We start from the raw sequence: 18,859 nt of genomic DNA, 5'->3' as shown, positions 1-18,859 counted from the left end.
AGGCGTTTTGGAGAGACCAGACTTTGATGGTTTGGACATGTCCAGAGGAGAGACAGGGACTATATCGGTAGAAGGATGCTGCCAGGGAACAGGACTAGAGGACGGCCCATGAGAAGATACATGGTCGTAGTGAGGGAGGACATGAGAGTGGCTGCTGTTGGGGAGGACGATGCAAAGGACAGGGTGAAGTGGAGAACGTTGGGTTGCTGTGGCGACCCCTCGTAGGACAAGCTGAAAGTTCAGCAGAAAGGTAACGTGTTCAGATGTTCGCTTCTTGAAGGTGTCCTAGTCATTTGTCCCACATTCACGTGATTCACATTAACAGACAGCCACGGTTTATTTATGGTTTAACTGGGCTCCCCCAATTGTAGGCCTGAAATAGTTATTCCTTTTGGCCACTTGGGGGCAGCAGACAGAACAGTGAGCGTGTCTTTTGTATATAAACTGCACAGGTGAAAACACCTGCAAATTGACACCTGAGCAGATGAGGCGTAACTAAAGAAGAAGATCATTGACTGACCTCCAAACTGTGGATTCGCTGTGATGTCATCAAGCAGGGTCAGAATAAATCCGAGCTCAATCTCCGATGTGCTCCTTATCATCTGTGAAACCGAGCCAGGGTTCCTTCTCACTCTGGTCACAAGGCGCCGTATTGAACCTGGACTGGGCCACCAGAGACCCGGGTAGCCTAAGTGGAACCAGCCGGGCCGAGTGAAACCTGCGCCTTCTGGCCCAAAGCCATGCAGCGTCCAGATTCCAGCGATGGCCTCCGTAAAAGGACTCATTCTACTCCAGAATATGGACGAGACAAATATTTAGCTTGGTCATTATGACCCACGGCGCCGGGTCCTGATGAGACCCCCCCCATCAGAGACTTGCTCTTGTCTCTTACTGTCATGAGCCAAATGGGAAGAAGACCTGAGTGCCCCCCCCACACACACACACACACACACACACGTGACCATCTTTGATGTTTAGTGAAGAGCTGAACGCTAAGGGGGGGGTTCCTCTGAAGTTTTGACTTATCATGTCGTTGTCCCCCCCCCCCCCCATCGCCATCGTTCTGACATAATTCGAAGGTGGTCAGGAATCACTCCCAGATCCAGATGGTCTTCCACTCGGATGTGTCTGCGGCTCCTCGGCCCCCACCACTCCCAGGACATCCTAGATTCCGACAACGACCAGTTAAAGACATCCGTTTCCTTCCGGAACGTGTTCAAGGAGGGAAATCTGTTTACGTCTTCGATGCTGCCTCGGGTAAAGGCGCTTCATTAGCAGCTTCGCTCGGCGGCCGTTAAGGCTGGAAAGGTTTGGAGCGTTGTTGCATCACGACCCCCTGATGGATGTGTGTGTGTGTGTGTGTGTCATTAACCTTCAGAGGTTGTTTATTACAAATAATCCATTCAGGGACTTATTATACTCTAAACTTGTTGGTCAGTCATTCGGCCATTTATAAATGTCGCTGTTTGTGCTTAATATTCTCAAAATCTTTGACCTTTCTTCCAATCTTAACTCCATAATCCCGTATTTCCTGCTTTGGCGCTCCCTGTCTGCCCCCCCCCCCCCCCCCCCCCCCCGCCTCGAGAACCACGAGAGGAAGCCGAGTTCGGATGGAAGAAAATCCGATCCCGTCTTGAAGTCCAGCGTCCTCTCTGCGAACGCCCCGAGGTCTGCATGGTAAACATTTCATTTCCTCCGCGGGGCAACAGGAAGGCTTGTCCGATGTCAAGGAGCAGCAGAGGTGGCTGAGAGACGCTCGTCATTCCTGCAGGCCAGGATCCGGAGCCGGAGCCGGAGCGGTGAATGAAGGGGCTGAAAAGAAGAACAAAGCGATTCAAAGAGGCTCAAGAAACGAGACTCTTCTCAGGGACGCGGCGTGAAGCCGGGAGCTCCGAGCGAGGTGTGAGCGGGTCGAAAATTATACTTTGTGTGTGACCTGGAGTCAGCGCCGTGATGCCTCGATGCAGCGCGGCACACGGGGGTCTGACATGCACTTCCTGCTTCCTGGATAGACCGACACGAGGACCCCTCACAGGGCTACGGGTATAGGTCTTCCTTGCACCTCCTGTGCAGCCAAAATAAATACTAGTAATCATATTCAGGTTTCCTGCGTGGAACGAGGCTCAAGCATTAAAACAGATGTGAGCTTGGAAGCAAGAACATCACCAAAACATTTAGGAAATAATTACACAGCAATATAAATACTTACTTCTCATTGTCCTCACTGTCTTCTCGCTTTATTTCCACTTTCTCATGCAGGGAATGACACAATAGAACGCTAACGTAACAATGGGTCAGGTTAACGGCGGTTTGATCTTTACATATGGCAGCTGGTACCAAATAAAGCTGAATTCAACCAGGCTTAATAAACTGGAGGTTAAACTGCATTAATGTTTCGGAGCTAAATGAATTAAATGTTTTTGCCTCGCCTGCTTAAAAAGCCTCTGGCGTTTGGACAAATCTAGTCTGCGACCTTTGATCTAGAGAAAATAACAGGAAGTGAATTTCTAAGCATCCCGTATCAGCGCCGCCCTCGCCCTGCTCTGACAGCAGCCTGAAATAGATCTGTTAGAATGAAGTCCCTGCTAACGAACAACAGTGTAGGTCTCTTCTACGAAGCGGCCCCTCGCTTTCTTTGTGTTGGGTGGGACCCCCATGCTAATCTGCAGCTCTGGCACGGGACCGCCTGTAGCCGGAGTGACTCGTCCCTGCATTGAATGCAGTCTCTATGTGGCGTGTTGTTTCTATGGGAGGGAACGCGGGTATCCAGCGCCGTTTCCAGCGGCCGTCATTGAACGCCGGCCCTTTGGCAGGAACGCCGGCTGGGAAACTGCTCGAGCTCCTCGCGTGTTCCGGTAAACACCCTCTTTCGGTCCCGGGCCCCTTCAGGGGTTAATACGCTGTTACATCACAAAAGATGGATTCATTTTGAGCGGCTCCAAGGAGAAGACGAGCACAGAGCCGCTTCTCGAGTTGCTTTTCTTTGTGAGCATTGCTATTCTTACCTCTCTAATCTCCCACAGGCTTCCTTTCTAATTAAACAAGTGCTTCATCTGTCATTTGACAACACTCCCTGCTTTCATACGCGCCCTCGTCTTCAGTTCCTCTCCCGTCTTCTCATTTTTAGAATAACACACGCCCTTTCTTTGCGTCTTCCAATTTTCCTGGATCCAGTTAAATGAAAGCTCTCAGCGGGGCTTTGGTGGCTGTAGCCACTAGTCGTCCACACCTAAGTGTAAAATGAACAAACCCTCAGGTGTAAATGTAGAAACTTCCTTTAGACACGCCTCCAACTATTTTACACACGCAAGGAAAACATGCACAATTGTTGCCGATTTGCTGGAACTGGGCTCAGCCTGCTTCCGCTGGCGTCACGCTGGAGCAACGATGCTACGTCCGGTGGTCTGCAGCGTGCACTGTGCATGCATTGTGTGCATGCATGCACAGTGCACACTGCAGAACCGCTCATCTGAGCTTCAGCCGTTAGGACACGCTCTGGATTTGTGTGACACAACAAGGTTTTTGTTTCTGGAAACTTAAATCGTTTCTGCAGAACATGTTTGTTCATAAACACACAGCGAGCAGCGACTAAACAAACACGCACAGATAATCCCTCCACACGGCGAGGGCTTGTTACCCGAAGGCTAACAATGATCCGCTAGCTACCGCCAACCATATTTTACTTTTAGCATATACAATAATTAACATCACATATACACCCCCGAACCCGATGCTTAGCCATCCCCAGCGGTGTATTTTTGGTGCCACTGTCATTTCCCAGTACGGACCCAGTTTCATGCAGCCTGGTCTCGCATGAGGCCTGCTGACTCAAACCGCCACACTGGTCCCAGTAAAGCAAACCGTAATGACAGGCTGGTCTAAAGCGGGATTCTGTAAAAGCCTCTGGGCTCTCCTGCTGGCTTGCAGCTACGTTGCAGATCTAATGTTGGGAGTTTGCGTCCATATTTCTGGTTTCTGCTTCCTGTTTTGGGGGGAAAATTTTTACTTCAGCAATAAATAAACTGGCAGTTGAACATTTGTTCTATGTGTGTGTGTTTTTATTTCGTTTTTTTTAGTTTAGTGTGCGGTGTATGAAGTTGGATTTCGCTCCTCCCTTTTCTCACTGGCAGGCGGGATGCGGGGGCCTGGCGGGGGCCCTGTGTTTCTCTGGCCCTATTTTGAATGGGGCCTTTCTACCACACTCATTAATATCATAGTACAGTCACACCTATATTCGCTCGCTGAACTTCCTGCAGAAATCCAGGCAGGTCAGAAAGAGACAGATGGACTTTTGAGAATTGGCCGCGCCGCCCCCCCGATAGAACAGCGGGCCTGTGTCGGGCCGCTGCCTCATGAAGGCGCTCACTAAGGAGCCACTGAGACTCGCTTCACAGAAAACATCCATCAAAGGACTTCTTTAACCAGAGATGAAAGGAGCCTTTTAACTCCTTCCTCTAACCGCTGACCTTCTCGCTGGAGGACGCTCTGACAGGTAAACACGGATACCCCCCTCCTGCATCGACGGCCCCGTCCTCTGATGAGCGACAGCTGCATGGAGGCCATACATGATGAGAAGATACGGCGCCCCCACCGGATTAAATGCTGGCTCTGTCCTGCATGACTGTGCGAACATGCGTGATGCGGCGGCGGCGCCGTTGTACGCACACGACTTTAATTCCTGTGTGTTCAAATGCGTTTACTCTCATGTTCAGTTCTTCTCTTACACCTGCAGAGACAACTGAGATAATTGACAACCTGTCCCTCTATCATCCAATCAGATGAATCCTTTCTGATATTTTACAGGACACCATTCGGGTGCATGAGGCGACCTCGAGGTCGATCAGCTGAGGTCATGTGAGCTTTGAGTCTCCATTTGCAGTTAGCGTTCCACATATTCTATATATTACACTCAGTTATGGTCGTCATGACGCTCCTCCAGCCCCGGAAGCAGCTCTGCTTTCCTCGTTGACATCTTCCAGTTAACCAGGAAATGTTTCGGCAAAGCCGGAGCGTCGCCCGAGGAGAGCAGAATGCTGACGTCTGTCGCTGCGGCACAAAACTCAAGCTCTTTAACCGAAACGACTTCATGCAGAATCCAACGCATTCATAAAATGAAGAGCTTGGTACTTAAGAGGGTGGAGCTGCGCCGAGCCGTTAAGATGCTATATTCAGGCTCCACGGGGCACCGAGGAATGCATGCGGGCTCGTCTGGCGCGTCCACACGAGATGTGTGAGATAAACTGCAAAGGAAGTGACACCACAGGAGCAAAATATCACAAGACTGCTCACACACACGCAACCCGACTGTTCTATACGCTGAATGCTTCTAAAGCTGCCGCCACATCTCCCTCTTAGCCGAACATAGAAGTACTTTTACATGATTCAGGTGCAGCATTGGGATCAGGAGACCCCGGCCTGCAGCCCCCGCTGAGGAAAAGCCGCTTACTGCAGCCCGTCTCGAGGCTGAGCGGCTCAAACAGAACGCCATTCAGGCCCGATTAAGATCGCATTCTGAGGAGGACAATGGGGCCACTGATCTGAGGCCAGCAGAAACAGAGACGATTGCTTCACTGACCTCAGATACACCTTCTAGACGGCTGATATCACGAAGCAGCCGAGTTACAGACTCACACATTTACATTCTCTTGTGGCTTTAAGGTTAATTAACCACATGCAGGAAACCTCAGGACAGCCTTCGCTGGAGAAACAAGGCGACCGACATAAATGCAGATTTAGATTTGGAGACTTTGACGTCCTCCCGAGGGGGAACACGCCGGCGGGACGGAAATGTTCACTGGCAGCGTTTCTTTTTTCCCCACGCTATCATCGCGATAGCAGCAACACTTAGAGCAACGTTCACTGCAGTTTACGCTTGTGGTTCGTTTATTCTCGGTGGATTATTGGATCTCTAAACCTCAACCACACAAACACAGAACCTGCGGATTCAGGACGCCGAAATCAGGCCTAGTGAGAAGAAACCTGCCGTGAGAAGTGTGGTGGACGGTTTCACTGGGAAAGCTCGCTTTATAATGACTGTTATTACACTCTGTAAAACCGTTACGCATGTAAGCGCTCAGCCGTCGGCTCGGTTCTGTCCAGCTTCATCACAGCTTTGACTCAATGCAAGGCCCGAATGTAGAAGTTCAAGATCCTTCAGCACATTTATTTATTTACAGCGTATTTATTTTTTGAGGCTGATCTGGGTAAAGATTCTGGATCATCATAATCAACCAATCATAAAATCCTACATGAACCGGGATGACTCATGATGTTCCGCCTGGATCCGGATCTGGGTGATGAAAATGTGATTTTGGGGAATGAGTCGTATGTGGTATATGTTGTGTATGTTGTGTATGACTGCAATAAAACTACAAAGGAATATTTAAAAGTACCCATTTAAATTTAGCCCTTGATTCTCACGTCGTTCTCTCTGACCAACAGCAATAGAAAGTATAGATATATAGCTATTTGATTGGACACCTTTTTCTGCAGCTGGCAGGAAACCGCAGCGGTCCAGAGTTGGCCGGTACCTTCATCGTCTGGGTCAGAACATATGAAGCAAAGTAGAGGGAAACCCGCCACAGAACCCAACCACGGCTGTTAGCATGTGCGCTACAAGCCTCTAATAACATGTGATGTGATAAACTCTATTACAGACTGAGTCTCCACCCGCCTGACAGCGGAGACCGACGAGCCCTTTGATAAATCATTCAGCGGCTCAGGATGCTGAATGATCAGCTAGCGAGATCAGAGGCCATTAAAAATAGATTTCATCATTTTGAAGAGACTGACAACACATGTTCAAACCACGGCATCACGCAAAAGAACTCGAGGAGAAGCCCTGACTAGAGATGTTAATTATTATTATATTAAAGAAAATATTATTCCTCATCAAAAGATCAAAACTGACATTTTCAATTGAAACAGTTACATGTTTAATTTGTGGTAAGATTTAAGCATAAGAGATGCTAAAAACGCATCTTTTATGTGTCGTCGCATGCTAATGCTATCATGTTCTTAGGAGAAATAAGTAGCCTACAGCTCCTCAGAGCGGCTAACATGACTGTAAATTAAACCCAACTATATAATGTTTAAGAGATAACTCCTCATTAAATTAATTTATAGCACTATTAATTTATAGCACGCCTACAGTAAATAAAACAAGTTGGTTCTGCATCCTCGGTGCTAGATTCTGCTAACGCACCTCAAATACCACGTTAAATAAGTTGTACTCCTGTCTCCTCTTACACCCAGAATTGTCCTAAAATATTTTGGTATTTTATGTTTAACTTCCTCCAGATGGAGTGTTTGGTTTAAAACGTTCCTTTAAAAAACAGCCAGAAGCTACAGAACGTGTGATTAAAACACAAGAAGTCAAAAGAAACTGCTGCGAATAAGAGGCAGAAAAAAGAAAACTACTGGCTTGGCAACGTCGCTCAAACCTCAAGGGAAATATTATGGAGTTTACAAAAAGGGAAAGGAGGAGAAGCCGCAGATGTCGTCAGCAGAGAGGGTTTATCCCCAGCGTGGGCTGAAGGGCCACACGAACACTGAGCCTCTGGTCCGGCTGCACGGTCTCATGAATGAACCATGAAGGAAACATTAGCCCCCCCACCCCTGCGCCGGCCCTCTTCTTCTGGACACTCGGACTTGTTGCGGCGCCGTGAGCAGTCCAAACGAAACCAAACCGATGAGTCTGCCTCTAGAGAGATGCGTCTCTGAGGAGAGGCATTCATCGGAGAGAAGCGCCACCCACACGGCGTTTTCCGTGTTGTGTGCGTGTGTGTGTGTGTTCTATGTTAAAATGTGGTTTGGTGGTTCCGAAGTCTTTCCCATCCAGCGTACCCCGCGTTCTGTTCTGAAAATCCTTCCAGGCCTTGACAGGAGTTTTTGAGCCAGTAAATTATGTTGATGATTTTGCAGAAAGAATCAACATCAAATTCACCGGAAGCAAAAGTCCATCTGGGTCCATCTCCGGTGACTCGACTGTACGAACACGTCTTTTAATTTCTGTCTAATTTCCTAAAGGACAAAAAATAAAAAGGACCGTGAGGAAAACGGTGAAATAATATACTCCGTGGATGTGGAGACCTGATGCTACATTTATTCAGTCGATAGAAAATGAAGCTCCTGTGGTACAAGAAGTCAACTTTTCTCTCTCCTTTATTCATCAAAGGAATCTTAACTGTCGGGGGAAGAACTGAACACAGATCGTACAGGCAGCCAAAGCAACAGAAGTATTTACAGCCCTCCTCATCTCCACTTCCTGTCCGTCTCCATCAGCCGTGTGATTCAGTTTTGCCCTCGGTGCTAAAGAAGGACAGTTTGTCCAGGTAGGTGAGGGCCTTGCAGGTCACCAGACCGTAGTAGGTCTGCAACAGGGAACACTGCCCCTCTTCCTGCCCCACGTCTTCCCAAACCGTATCCAGATCTCCGCTTGTCATTCCCGCTGAGGTGAACAGGTACCGGTAGCAGCAGGCGTTGTAGCGGACGTGCTTCTCTCCGGCAAACCTGGCACTGTGTGTCGGCGCCACTCCGGCCTTCCGAGCACAAAGACCAACAAACACCCCTGCAGGGACGGGGGCGCTGATCCGTGCAGACCCGACGTACACTTTCCGGACTACATCCTGGGATAGCACGTATGCCGTCCCCTCGCAGTATTCAGGCAGGTACTTGTCAGGGTAGAGCGCAGGAGGCAGGTAGCTGGGACTGTTCGGGTTCCGGTCAGGTGGGTCCCTCTGGACCACCCTACCAAGGTAAAGGTCCTCAGGGTGCCTGTGCAGCCCGAGTAGGAAGCCTCCGACGGCGGGGAGGTTGAGAAACACTGAATCCTTCGTCAGCAGAGCGAAACGAACCACGGGGCAGAAGGCGATTACCCAACGGAGCGCCAGCACGGTTCTTTCTGTTGGGCCACGGGGCGAGGGGTCTTCTGCACCGTGACCCTGGACCATGTCCCTGTAGTGCTCAGACTCTGTCACTAGGGCCTGTTGAGCAGCTGCAGTCTGGCTGGGCCCCAGGAAGAACAGTACCTGCACTGGAAGGCCTTGGATGAGCGTCTGGTTCCCCCATGTCCTCCTGACGGCGTCTCTCTGGCTGATATTAGCCGTGCCGCTGAAAACCAGCACCAGGAGGAAGAGGTCGGGGTTTCTGCAGGCCCTGGGGTTAGCGATGGGGTAGGCCTGAGACACATTCTCCCTGGCGCTACTCAGGTCTAGTTTCCTGGCTCGCTCTCGGACATCAGCGACGCTGCTGTCGGTGTAGAGCCCAGGCGTGGGCTGCAGGAGGTACTCCTCCACAAAGTCTGCCCCGAATAGCAGGGCGTGGAAGAGGAGCACGTTGAAGAGGAGGAAACACCACTGGTGGGTCTGCAGCCGGCACAGAGAGCACTGGAGCACGGCGGGAAGAGACAGGAAGCGTGAAGCACCACAAAGAACGACGAGTGTATACGCGGCGAAGAACCGACCCGTTACCTGCATGACGCCAGCCTGCACAGCCTTCTTCAGTCTGCGTCTGTCGGACCGCAGGTCGTCCCGCCGGGCTCGAGAGACGGTTTCTACTTTCATGAAACTTTAGCGGCCTGTAACCGTGTGCGGGTCACGTTTCATCATGCAACATTAATGATGCAGAGACGGAGCAGCTCGACCACAAGGACGTTAAATCCCCGCCCTAACAATAAAGTCTGACTTTAATCAGAAGCATTTCTTCTCTCTCACTGAAAAATCAAAATGTTTATCTTCAAAACGTTGAACGTCCAGAAGCACGTGTTCTTCTGGATGCTGCGTGAAATATCTGAAGGAGGCCCGCCGTGTCCAAAAGGCTCCACCGCTGTCTGATGCTTATTAGTAGGCAACACAAAAACCCTTCACCAACATCTTTCTGCACAGCGAAGGTAAAGTCAGGAGACGTAGCGGTCTTACCTGTGGAGCTTCCGTCACACGAGATCCTACAGCTGTTGTCACCTGTCCTCCTCCGTGTTGCCTTTGCTTGGGTTTCCCTCTCTTTTTTTGAGTCACAGGTGTGTCTGATTTCTAATCTCTCTTTCCTCCTCCTTCTTTTTCCTGTCCAGGTAAATTTATTCCGTGCATTTTCTTTTCTCGTCTCAAACCTTTATCTTTCCTATCATTTATACATTTGTGTTTATCTGTGTGCATATTCATCAGTGAAACAGATTAAAGAGCAGGAAAGCAGAGGTTTGTATTTAACTTCAAACTCACTTTAATTATGATATCTATCTATGCTATTATTTATTACATTCATTGGTGGTTCCTCAAACTTTAACTCCTTTCCAAGGAGAAAACGATCTCATGTTTTCACTGAAATATAAAGTCTCCCAGAGCTGTGCTTTGGCTCTGCCTCATAGACATGTGAATAAAGTCCGCACCCGTCAGAACTCACCCACGTTACACACCCTCTTAAAATCTTGTATTGAAGGACCTGCAGTGTTTCATTTCTCACTTTGCTGGACCTGATCGGGCTGCGGTCGAGTGTGTGAGTCACTGTAGCAGGGCGGGTCTGGTGAAGGTGAATAAAACACTGTAGCAGGGCGGGTCTGATGAAGGTGAATAAAACACTGTAGCAGGGCGGGTCTGATGAAGGTGAATAAAACACTGTAGCAGGGCGGGTCTGATGAAGGTGAATAAAACACTGTAGCAGGGCGGGTCTGATGAAGGTGAATAAAACACTGTAGCAGGGAGGGTCTGATGAAGGTGAATAAAACACTGTAGCAGGGCGGGTCTGATGAAGGTGAATAAAACACTGTAGCAGGGCGGGTCTGATGAAGGTGAATAAAACACTGTAGCAGGGAGGGTCTGATGAAGGTGAATAAAACACTGTAGCAGGGCGGGTCTGATGAAGGTGAATAAAACACTGTAGCAGGGAGGGTCTGATGAAGGTGAATAAAGGTCGAGGCCCGTTGTCTTCCCACTCACTGTCTAAAACCATGCATGTTAGATCAACTGGTTCTCCAGATCCTCTGTGACCTGCAACAGGGATAGAAAAAATAATGAATGGATGTTCAATTACTAAAAGTCACAGTAGGTCAGTCTATAACATGAGGAAACTGTGAAGTGGAATATTTAACGCGAAAGTCGCCATTTATTTAGGTAACTTTAAAATACCCACTAAAGTCCTGCGTTTCCTACTAACGCCAGCAGGGGCCAGTAAACGTTGGAAGAAGAAAGAGAAGAAGAAGGAGAAAAGGGAGAAGACGAAGAAGAAGAAGAAAACAAAAATGGCTGCTTCCATTGGCAGTTTACTGGAGGAGATCTCGGCTGTGGAGGATCCAACCGAGGAGCTGCAATGTTTAAAGACGGCTTTATTATCGATCCCCGTCGAAGCCCTGCGGGCCTCGGTGAGCGGGCAGCGGCTCAGCGCCATTTTCTCTCTGTTAAACTCAAACCACAGGTTTGTTTGTTTATCTCGGTGCATCTCGTCAATAAAGAACTGTATTAAAAGCGGAGTCACTCGGTTGTTGGCATTTTTCGTTAACGGGGAGTTCGCTTGCATAGCTAGCTAAACACTGCTCCGTTTGATCTGTGCTAGCTGTTAGCAAGCTAACCGGCATAAAGCTAGTGTGACGCGTTGTTTCACAGCCTAGCCTCACTGGCTCTGTGCAGGTGCTGTTGTTTTCTAACATGTTATAGACAGATAACACAGAACTTGTCTTATTGAGAATAAGTAAAAGACTTTGTTGCACCTGTGAAAATACTTTTTTTCCGGTTTGATGGCAGTCACGTGATCTGTCTCCAGGCCGCAGGTTGAGCTGTGTGTCGACATCCTGGAACGCATCTTAATGGCGCTCAGCCCTGAAGTCCTGGTGCAGAACTACAGAGCGGAGCTCCAGGCGGGTCTGACGCATCCTCATGACAACGTTAAGGTTCTGGCCTTGACCCAGGTGGGCTGATCTCACTCCCGTCACCGGGGGCAGGCGGCTGCTGCTGGATTAGTGACTCCGTTTCCCCCTCAGATTGGGAGAATCATCGGGCATCCCGACGCCGTCGGCGAAGTCCTCAACAACCACGGCATTCTGGGAGCGGTGATTCGCTGCGTTGGAGAAGAGACGATGGCTGTGGCAAAAGAGGTGAGCGGAGAAGCGCTAAAATGACCTGCATGCGGTTTCACCGAGCCCGCCGGCTGCAGCGACCGTTTCTGCTCTCAGGCCATCAAGGCGTTGTCGAACCTGAGTCGCTCCAAGCCCGGCCTGGACGAGCTGTTCCAGAGCGACCGGCTGAAAGTGCTGAAGGATGTGATGGCCGCCAGTGACGCCGTCAGATATCGGGTGTACGAGGTGAGACTGTAATCTGATGACACACGAGAGGAGAGGAGGTGAAAGCGGCTCCCCTGACGACGCCTTTCCCTTCTGCTTCAGCTGGTGGTTGAAATCTCGTCCGCCTCTCCCATTTCTCTCGGCTACTGCGCAAACAGCGGCTTAATTTCTCAGCTGCTTGGAGAGCTGACAGGAGACGATGTACTGGTCAGGTAATCAGATTACTCGTGTCATAGATGCCTCTGCGCCGCTGTGATGCGGCTTCATCACCGCGTCTCATTGCTGCTCGCTCCAGAGCTACAGCTGTTGAGATGATGACCGCTCTGGCCCGGAAGCAGCACGGCCGCCAGTATCTGGCCCAGCAGGGGACGATGGACAAGATCTCCAACATGATCAGAGGAGCAGAGACCGACCCGTTCTCCTCCCTCTACCTCCCTGGTGAGCCTGGGGGAAACGGCTTCTTCCAGCTCAGTCGTGAACGGATTTGTGGGAGCGCTTCTTTTAGACGGATCTCTCCTGCAGGTCTGGTGAAGTTCTTCGGAAACCTGGCCATCATGGAGAGTCCGCAGCAGGTTTGTGAAACGTACCCGGCCTTCCAGAACAAGGTGTTTGAGATGGCTCTGGACCCGGACCCCGCGATGATCGGGGTCGCCCTGGACACTTTGGGATTACTCGGCTCTACCGTGGAAGGGAAGCAGGTCCTTCAGAAAACAGGTTCGGCTTGTCGGGCGTCCCGTATTTAATTGAGGGATCTTTGATCCGCGGTTCCTCTCGGGTGTCATTTCTTCTTCTTTTGTTCTGTTCCATCAGGAGAGAAGTTCAAGTCTGTGTTGCTGAGGATGAGCCAGCTCGCCAGCGCCGGCGCCACGGAGCTCCGGGGGCGCAGCTTGGAGGCCATATGGCAGCTTCTGGGTCTACAGGTACGCCCGCCCCACGCGAGGAATGTTGGGCGCTGTCCCGTCTGTGGCGTTAACGGCCGTGTTGATGTTTGGTCGCAGCCCGTGGAGCAGACGGACGACCTCCTGGCCCTGACGGAGTCCTGGTTCCGCCTGCTGTCCGACCGGCCCATGGAGCTGATGAGAGACATCAGCGGTCAGCCCTTCCCGGAGCTGCACTGCGGCGCTCTGAGGATATTCACTGTGAGCGCGCCGAGCCTCGTTCCCTCCTCGTTCCCTGACCTTTTGTCGGTTGGCGTCCCCCCCCCAGTACTCGTTTGTGTGCGTTCCAGGCCATCGCCACTCAGCCCTGGGGTCAGAGGTTAATGATCGACACTCCCAGCTTCATGGAGTTCGTTCTGGATCGCTCGACGGGCCAGACGAAGGAGGCCAAAGACGCCAAGTTTGAGCTGGTGGAATCTCTGGCGTGTTCGTCGACGGCGGCGGAGATACTGGGCAGCCAGAATTACATCCGTCTGAAGACGTACCTCCGAGAGGGACGCTACTACGTTTCAGCCGTGGCTTCCGTCGGCACAGAAGGTGCAGACTGAGTCCAACGCTCGGCTTCAGGTCACGGCTCTCCGGTCGATGCTTAAGTGGCGGGTGAGCCGGGGTTAACGTGTCGGATGCGTCTGCACTGGCAGAGACGGTTCCATTAATGAACTTTATCGTATTCCTGCTCTGCTTGAAGCTTCTTATTTCCTGGATTCAAAGTTTTCTTTTTTTTTTTTTTACAATAAAGGATTCTATCAAACGGCATGTTTACCTGTCAAGTATGTTGTAAATAAATCAACAGTTTATTGGTTCAACTTCTGTTCTTCGTCATCTCCACTAGAAGGCGACACTTGTAGTAACTAGTACCATTTTATTATCCCTTCAAAATAAATACGCATACAATAAAAAAAGATGCCTGCTTCTTGGTAAACATAAATAACAACAAATCCTACTCAAATGTACAAAATGCAGCAAACAAATATCAGTTATTGTGCATCCCGTCACGTTTTACTGCCATTACTACATTAGCCATGTTGCCAGCGGCGACATTAAACTCGTACATCAAAACGAGCCAATCAGAACCTTCGAATGGCTCAAGTGGGAGGGAACACGAGCACGAGTTATTTGATCGTACTAATAAGTTCGAGCGCGGCGAGCACTTCCTGTTTGGAATAAATCATTCACAAGACTTCCCTGGCGTTCTCTTCCACCGTGAGACGGCGAGTAAAACCGGCGTTCTGTTTGAAAGCAGAATGGAGGTGAGGACACACACTCAAACACACTGGGGGGGGGTCACCACTCCCTGGCATCCATAGACACAGAAGCAGGGGCCGGTTGTGACCCCCGGGGGTCGCCACCGCGGTTTGGTTGAGGGTCGTGCGATCTGCCTCAACGCAGGCGGAATAAAGAACAGAGCAATCAGCTTCCAGGCGAACCCCCGACCAGCACCCTGCCAGCTGTTATTGGGTCCCGCCCAACAGCCAAACTCACGCTTCCTACAACACTTAGTACTTCCTGTTTGCGCGGCCTCACTTCCTGCGTGCGCTCCCCGGCCTCTTGATTTGCCAGAGGTGGTTGTGGATGATCAGGGCGTCGACGCTGACCGACACCGACCTGGCGGGGATGACGGTGAACTGCTTGCGGTCAGAGTTGTATTTGTAGAGCCTGTCGACCATCTTGTGGCCGATGGAGCGCGGCCCCGTCCCCGTGAACTTCACCAGCTCCCCCGTGTCCGGTGAGAAAGAGTAGACGGCACGGAATTGGCAGCCGCCGTCACGGAAGAGGATGATGAGGTGGTTGGAGTCGCACTTTTCCAGCTCCTGTGAGTAAAAGGAGGCGAAACACACGTTTAAAACACGGCGAGCAAAGTGAGGGAGGCGGGCCTTTAAAATGAATGATCTCTATATTAATAAACGACTGATCTGACCTCCAGAACGGCGTTCTTCTGGGTCTCATTGACCTTTCCCGCCAGGCAGCAGTGAGCAATGGCGTTGATGATGATTGGCTTGTTGGATTTGGTGCTGGGCTCCTTGAAGAGTTTTGGACCTTTGGTGTACAGAACAGAACAGAATGGGACAGGACAGGAGAGGACAGGGCTAAGCTAAGCTAAGCTAAGCTAGCACTGCATTCTGTGGCCATCCGACCACCTGACGTAGAATACTTTAAAAATACTCGGTTCTGTACCGCTGTACTCCACTGAAGTGATGGAAGACGCCATCGAGCCGTTGTCCCAGTCCCGCTCCGTGTTCCTGCTGGACATCCTGCTCAGGACCGCGAAAGACTCCATGGAGCACGCGGACGCAGCCCTGGAGCACACACACGCACACACACACACGCGCACGCACACACACACGGGTCAATCGAGCGTCTACACACGGTGGGGTTCCCCACACGCAGCACGGGAAGCCTGACCTCTGTGACCCCGCCCCACCAGAGATCACGCTGTCTGCCTCGGGCGCCAAGGACAGCGTCGACCCTCGGTGGCTGCAGCTCAGATCGGCTGCAAGAGTCAGACGGGAGGATGGAGTTAACGCACCTGCGGAACCACACAACCGCCGGGTCGCAGACGGGTGACGCAGCCTGGCGCCGTTCAGGTGACATCACAGCTGGACACAGAGCCGAGGCGGACAGTAACGCGTCCTTACGTGTCGTGGATCCCATCGGGAGGCTGCTGGACTCGCCTCGGTGAAGAGATTTGGGTCTGTTCCTGCGGGATTTTGTCCGTGGGCGGGGCTTGACCAGGCCCTGCTCCTCCATCAGTGCCTCCTGCTTCCGTCGCAGGTGCTCCTGCTTGATGAGCTCTCTCCTGGCCTTCTCCTCCTCCTTGCGGAAGCGGTCCTCCTCTGCCTTGCGCCTTGAGTAGAGGGACGGAGGGTCACGTGCCGTTCGTCCCCGCCTGACCCGGCGAGCGTGCGTCTCCCTCCTACCTGGCCTCGTCTCGTTTCAGCTCCGTCTCCGCTTCCTGCTGCTGTTTGCGGACTCTCGTCTCTTCCGCTTTGCGTTGCTGCTTCAGGAGGAAGGCGGCGCGGCGTTTGGCCATCTCGTCCGCTGCTTTCTCGTCATCCTGGAGATTAAAAAAGAAGATTCTTTTAAAAGGCGATGGTCAGCGTCAGTATTTATGCTTCACAGTCGTCCCCTTTACCTTGAAGAAGAAGCCTAACACGCTCTTCTGCTCGCCGTCTGCAGCGTTCTCTAGGGGTTCTGATAGGTCGACCTGAATCAGGTGACCTTTAACCCTGGCCTCCTTCTCATCGCCCTGCTCTGGTCCTTCAGCCTGTGATTGTGGCGCTGATGCTCTAGAGATGGCCGGTGGGTCCGGAGCATCCACACAGAACTCCTCCTGGGTTCTGGAGGTGCCGTCTCTCGGACCACCCCTCCGTGCCTCGGCGCCGTCGGCGCCGCTGTCCTCGGCCTTTTCTCTCGCCGATGCAGGACCTCGTCTGGCTCCGCTGCGCTGGCTGGAGCTGAGCTTGGGGGGGCGGCGGGTGGGGGTTGAGCTGTTGCCAAAGTGAACGGCGAAGGTGTTGGAGTCCGAGGCGTGTTCTGGAGGCGGGGCCACGCGCTTCATCAGCAGGCCTTGCTGCAGAGTGAGCTGCAGCATCTGCTGCTGGATGGAACTGATGGCCTCATTGAGCAGATCGATGGAGTGGGACTCCGCCCCCAGGCCGCTCAGCCTGCCGTCTCTGCTCACCTGACCTCCCTCTGGTTGCCCCGCCCTGGCCTGGACCTTCAGAACATCCAGACAGGAGTCATCCTTGCAGGACTGGGTCCTGGCTTTACTTTTATCGGCTGGGTCTGCGGATGCTGAGTGTTTCAGGGGCAGCGGGAGAGTGTCGCTCTTCCCGTCGCTCTTCCCGCCGCTCTTCTTCACGATGTTCAGGAATGCAGCTTTTCCCAGCTTCAGCCGCTGGCGTGCTGACAGCGTCTCCATCTTCTTCTTCTGGTACTCAATAGCGCGTCTCTGCTCTTCCAGCTGCATGTGAAGCTGCAGCTGCTCTGAAGGCACGACCGGAGGACCCGCCTCCTTCCCCATCCAGTCGCTCCTCGGTTGCCAGGGGAGGCAGGCGGCGACCTCGGAGCCGTCCGGCGTGGTCTTCTGGGAGCTGCTGGTGCTGGAGAAGCCGTCACGAAGGCCCAGTTTGAGAAGCTTCCTCTCTGCGAAGCTGGTCATCCTGACGCTGGTGCTGCCCGACCCGCTGCAGCTGCTCGCCCAGGACACGGTGCTGAGACCAGGGCTGGAGCGTCCGCTGCAGTCCTCCTTATCGTCCCGCTCGCTGACCTTGGAGTCTTCTCTCAGTTTGGCCGACTCTCCCTCCGCCTCTCCGAAGTCAAACACTCCCCCCTCTTCCAGGTATTTGCCCTTTCCTCTCTTCGCCACTTCTTCTGTCAGATCCATTGGATCGTCCTCCTCCTCCTCGTCTTCCTCGAGGTCTGCGATGTCAGAGTCTGAGTCTTGCCCAAGAGGTGAAGGCTCTCTGGACAAGTGAAGGAAGAAGCCTTGGGGGGGCTTCGTGCCTCTCGACGCTTCCTTGGGTGGCCTGAGCGATCCGGACACCGACTCCACCGGGCTCTTCCTCCGTGACGTGACCGGCGCTCTTCTAGCAGTCGCTGCCGACCTTCGGCGAGTCTCACCGCTCTCCTCCTCCTTGTTCAGGGTGATGGTCTTTTCTTTGGCCGTCTTGGGGACGGCCGGCATCAGGGGCTCCAGATGGTAGCCGTCGGACAGAAAGGGGCCCGCGTCAGGCCGGGGGGGGCGGCGGGTATTTGGAACCCTCGGGGCGGATGTTGCACTCTGGATTTCCAGCTCATCCTGTTCCATGTCGCTCCCGAGTCGACGGGCGCCGGCAACCAGCTCGTCCTCGTCTCTCTCCTCATCCTCGTCCTCGATGCGCATGTGACTCAGCAGGCTGTGGACGCCGAGTCGGTGCCGAGGCGGCTGGGGACTCGACCCCATCATGACGCTTGAGGCCAGGCTGTCTTTGCTGATGGAGCGACCCAAGCTGCGACCCAAGCTGATACCGTCTGCGTCGTCGTCGGGGGGGCAGTGCAGGGCGTAGGGCACCGGCTGGGATACGGGCCTGGACAGGAAGGAGGGGGTTAAATAAAGCACGAGGGGATGAGCTGATCTCGTTTAAAGGCGAGGCCTCACCTCGGCCTCCGCTCCGGCCAGGCCGGCTTTGGGGGCCGGCGCTGTTGGTCTGTGCACGCCATCGATGTCGAGCGGTTCGTCTCTGCACGGGAGACAGGACATCAGAGAAAGGATGGAGAAACGATCCGAAGTCCCTGCTGCTCCTTCCTGCCTGATTCCTTTCCTTCCTACCTGAAGCGTTCTCCTCGGCCCCTCTGTGTCGGCGCCGTCTCGGGGGGGGTAACGTCGGGGGCGGGCTCGGCGAGCTTGTGTCGGTGCTGCAGGCACAGATCAGACGCTCGGTCTAGAACACCCCTCACATAATGTGGAAGCCCTGCAGCAATGCATTGTGGGCCGCTTTAAGCTATGCCTGTAGAGAACAGAGTGATGAGATCAAACCTGAGGTCGGGGCTCAGGGGGGCGTTCGAGACATCTGCGGCGTTGGATGCTGTCAGGAAACGGCGTTTGGTAACGGAGACGGGAAGATGAGGCCGCGAAGCCTTCGGCTGCAGCAGCAGCCTCACTACAGGGACGACA

General features: G+C 52.6%; 3 protein-coding genes across 3 annotated transcripts in view; 1 reads left to right on the top strand and 2 right to left on the bottom strand.

Annotated features, from left to right (window-relative positions):
- Window positions 1-8,279: 8,279 nt before the first annotated feature.
- Window positions 8,280-9,563, bottom strand: LOC137908698 (beta-1,3-galactosyltransferase 9). The gene is made up of 2 exons (XM_068753119.1): window positions 9,471-9,563; window positions 8,280-9,386 (listed from the first exon to the last, which is right to left on the bottom strand). Exons 1-2 carry the CDS (start codon window positions 9,561-9,563, stop codon window positions 8,280-8,282), a joined length of 1,200 nt encoding a protein of 399 aa, XP_068609220.1.
- A 1,667-nt stretch (window positions 9,564-11,230) lies between these two features.
- psmd5 (proteasome 26S subunit, non-ATPase 5) lies at window positions 11,231-13,900 on the top strand. Its single transcript, XM_068752530.1, has 10 exons — window positions 11,231-11,403; window positions 11,749-11,893; window positions 11,966-12,079; window positions 12,158-12,286; window positions 12,368-12,477; window positions 12,561-12,703; window positions 12,788-12,979; window positions 13,076-13,185; window positions 13,264-13,404; window positions 13,494-13,900. The coding sequence occupies exons 1-10, from the start codon at window positions 11,231-11,233 to the stop codon at window positions 13,749-13,751; spliced, it is 1,515 nt and encodes a 504-aa protein (XP_068608631.1). The 3' UTR covers window positions 13,752-13,900.
- An 823-nt stretch (window positions 13,901-14,723) lies between these two features.
- Window positions 14,724-18,859, bottom strand: part of camsap1a (calmodulin regulated spectrin-associated protein 1a) — an 8,413-nt gene continuing 4,277 nt past the window's right edge. Inside the window, exons 9-18 of the mRNA XM_068753117.1 lie at window positions 18,722-18,845; window positions 18,515-18,600; window positions 18,344-18,425; window positions 16,337-18,272; window positions 16,122-16,258; window positions 15,840-16,048; window positions 15,607-15,694; window positions 15,379-15,500; window positions 15,122-15,240; window positions 14,724-15,014 (exon numbers count right to left, since the gene is read on the bottom strand). Coding sequence (XP_068609218.1) covers window positions 14,724-15,014; window positions 15,122-15,240; window positions 15,379-15,500; window positions 15,607-15,694; window positions 15,840-16,048; window positions 16,122-16,258; window positions 16,337-18,272; window positions 18,344-18,425; window positions 18,515-18,600; window positions 18,722-18,845 — 3,194 coding nt within the window. The remainder of the gene's footprint in view (window positions 15,015-15,121; window positions 15,241-15,378; window positions 15,501-15,606; window positions 15,695-15,839; window positions 16,049-16,121; window positions 16,259-16,336; window positions 18,273-18,343; window positions 18,426-18,514; window positions 18,601-18,721; window positions 18,846-18,859) is intronic.

This window comes from Brachionichthys hirsutus, chromosome 19, assembly GCF_040956055.1.
Source record: "Brachionichthys hirsutus isolate HB-005 chromosome 19, CSIRO-AGI_Bhir_v1, whole genome shotgun sequence".
Taxonomy (NCBI): Eukaryota; Metazoa; Chordata; class Actinopteri; order Lophiiformes; family Brachionichthyidae; genus Brachionichthys; species Brachionichthys hirsutus.
This window is presented reverse-complemented; position numbering and strand designations above follow the sequence as displayed.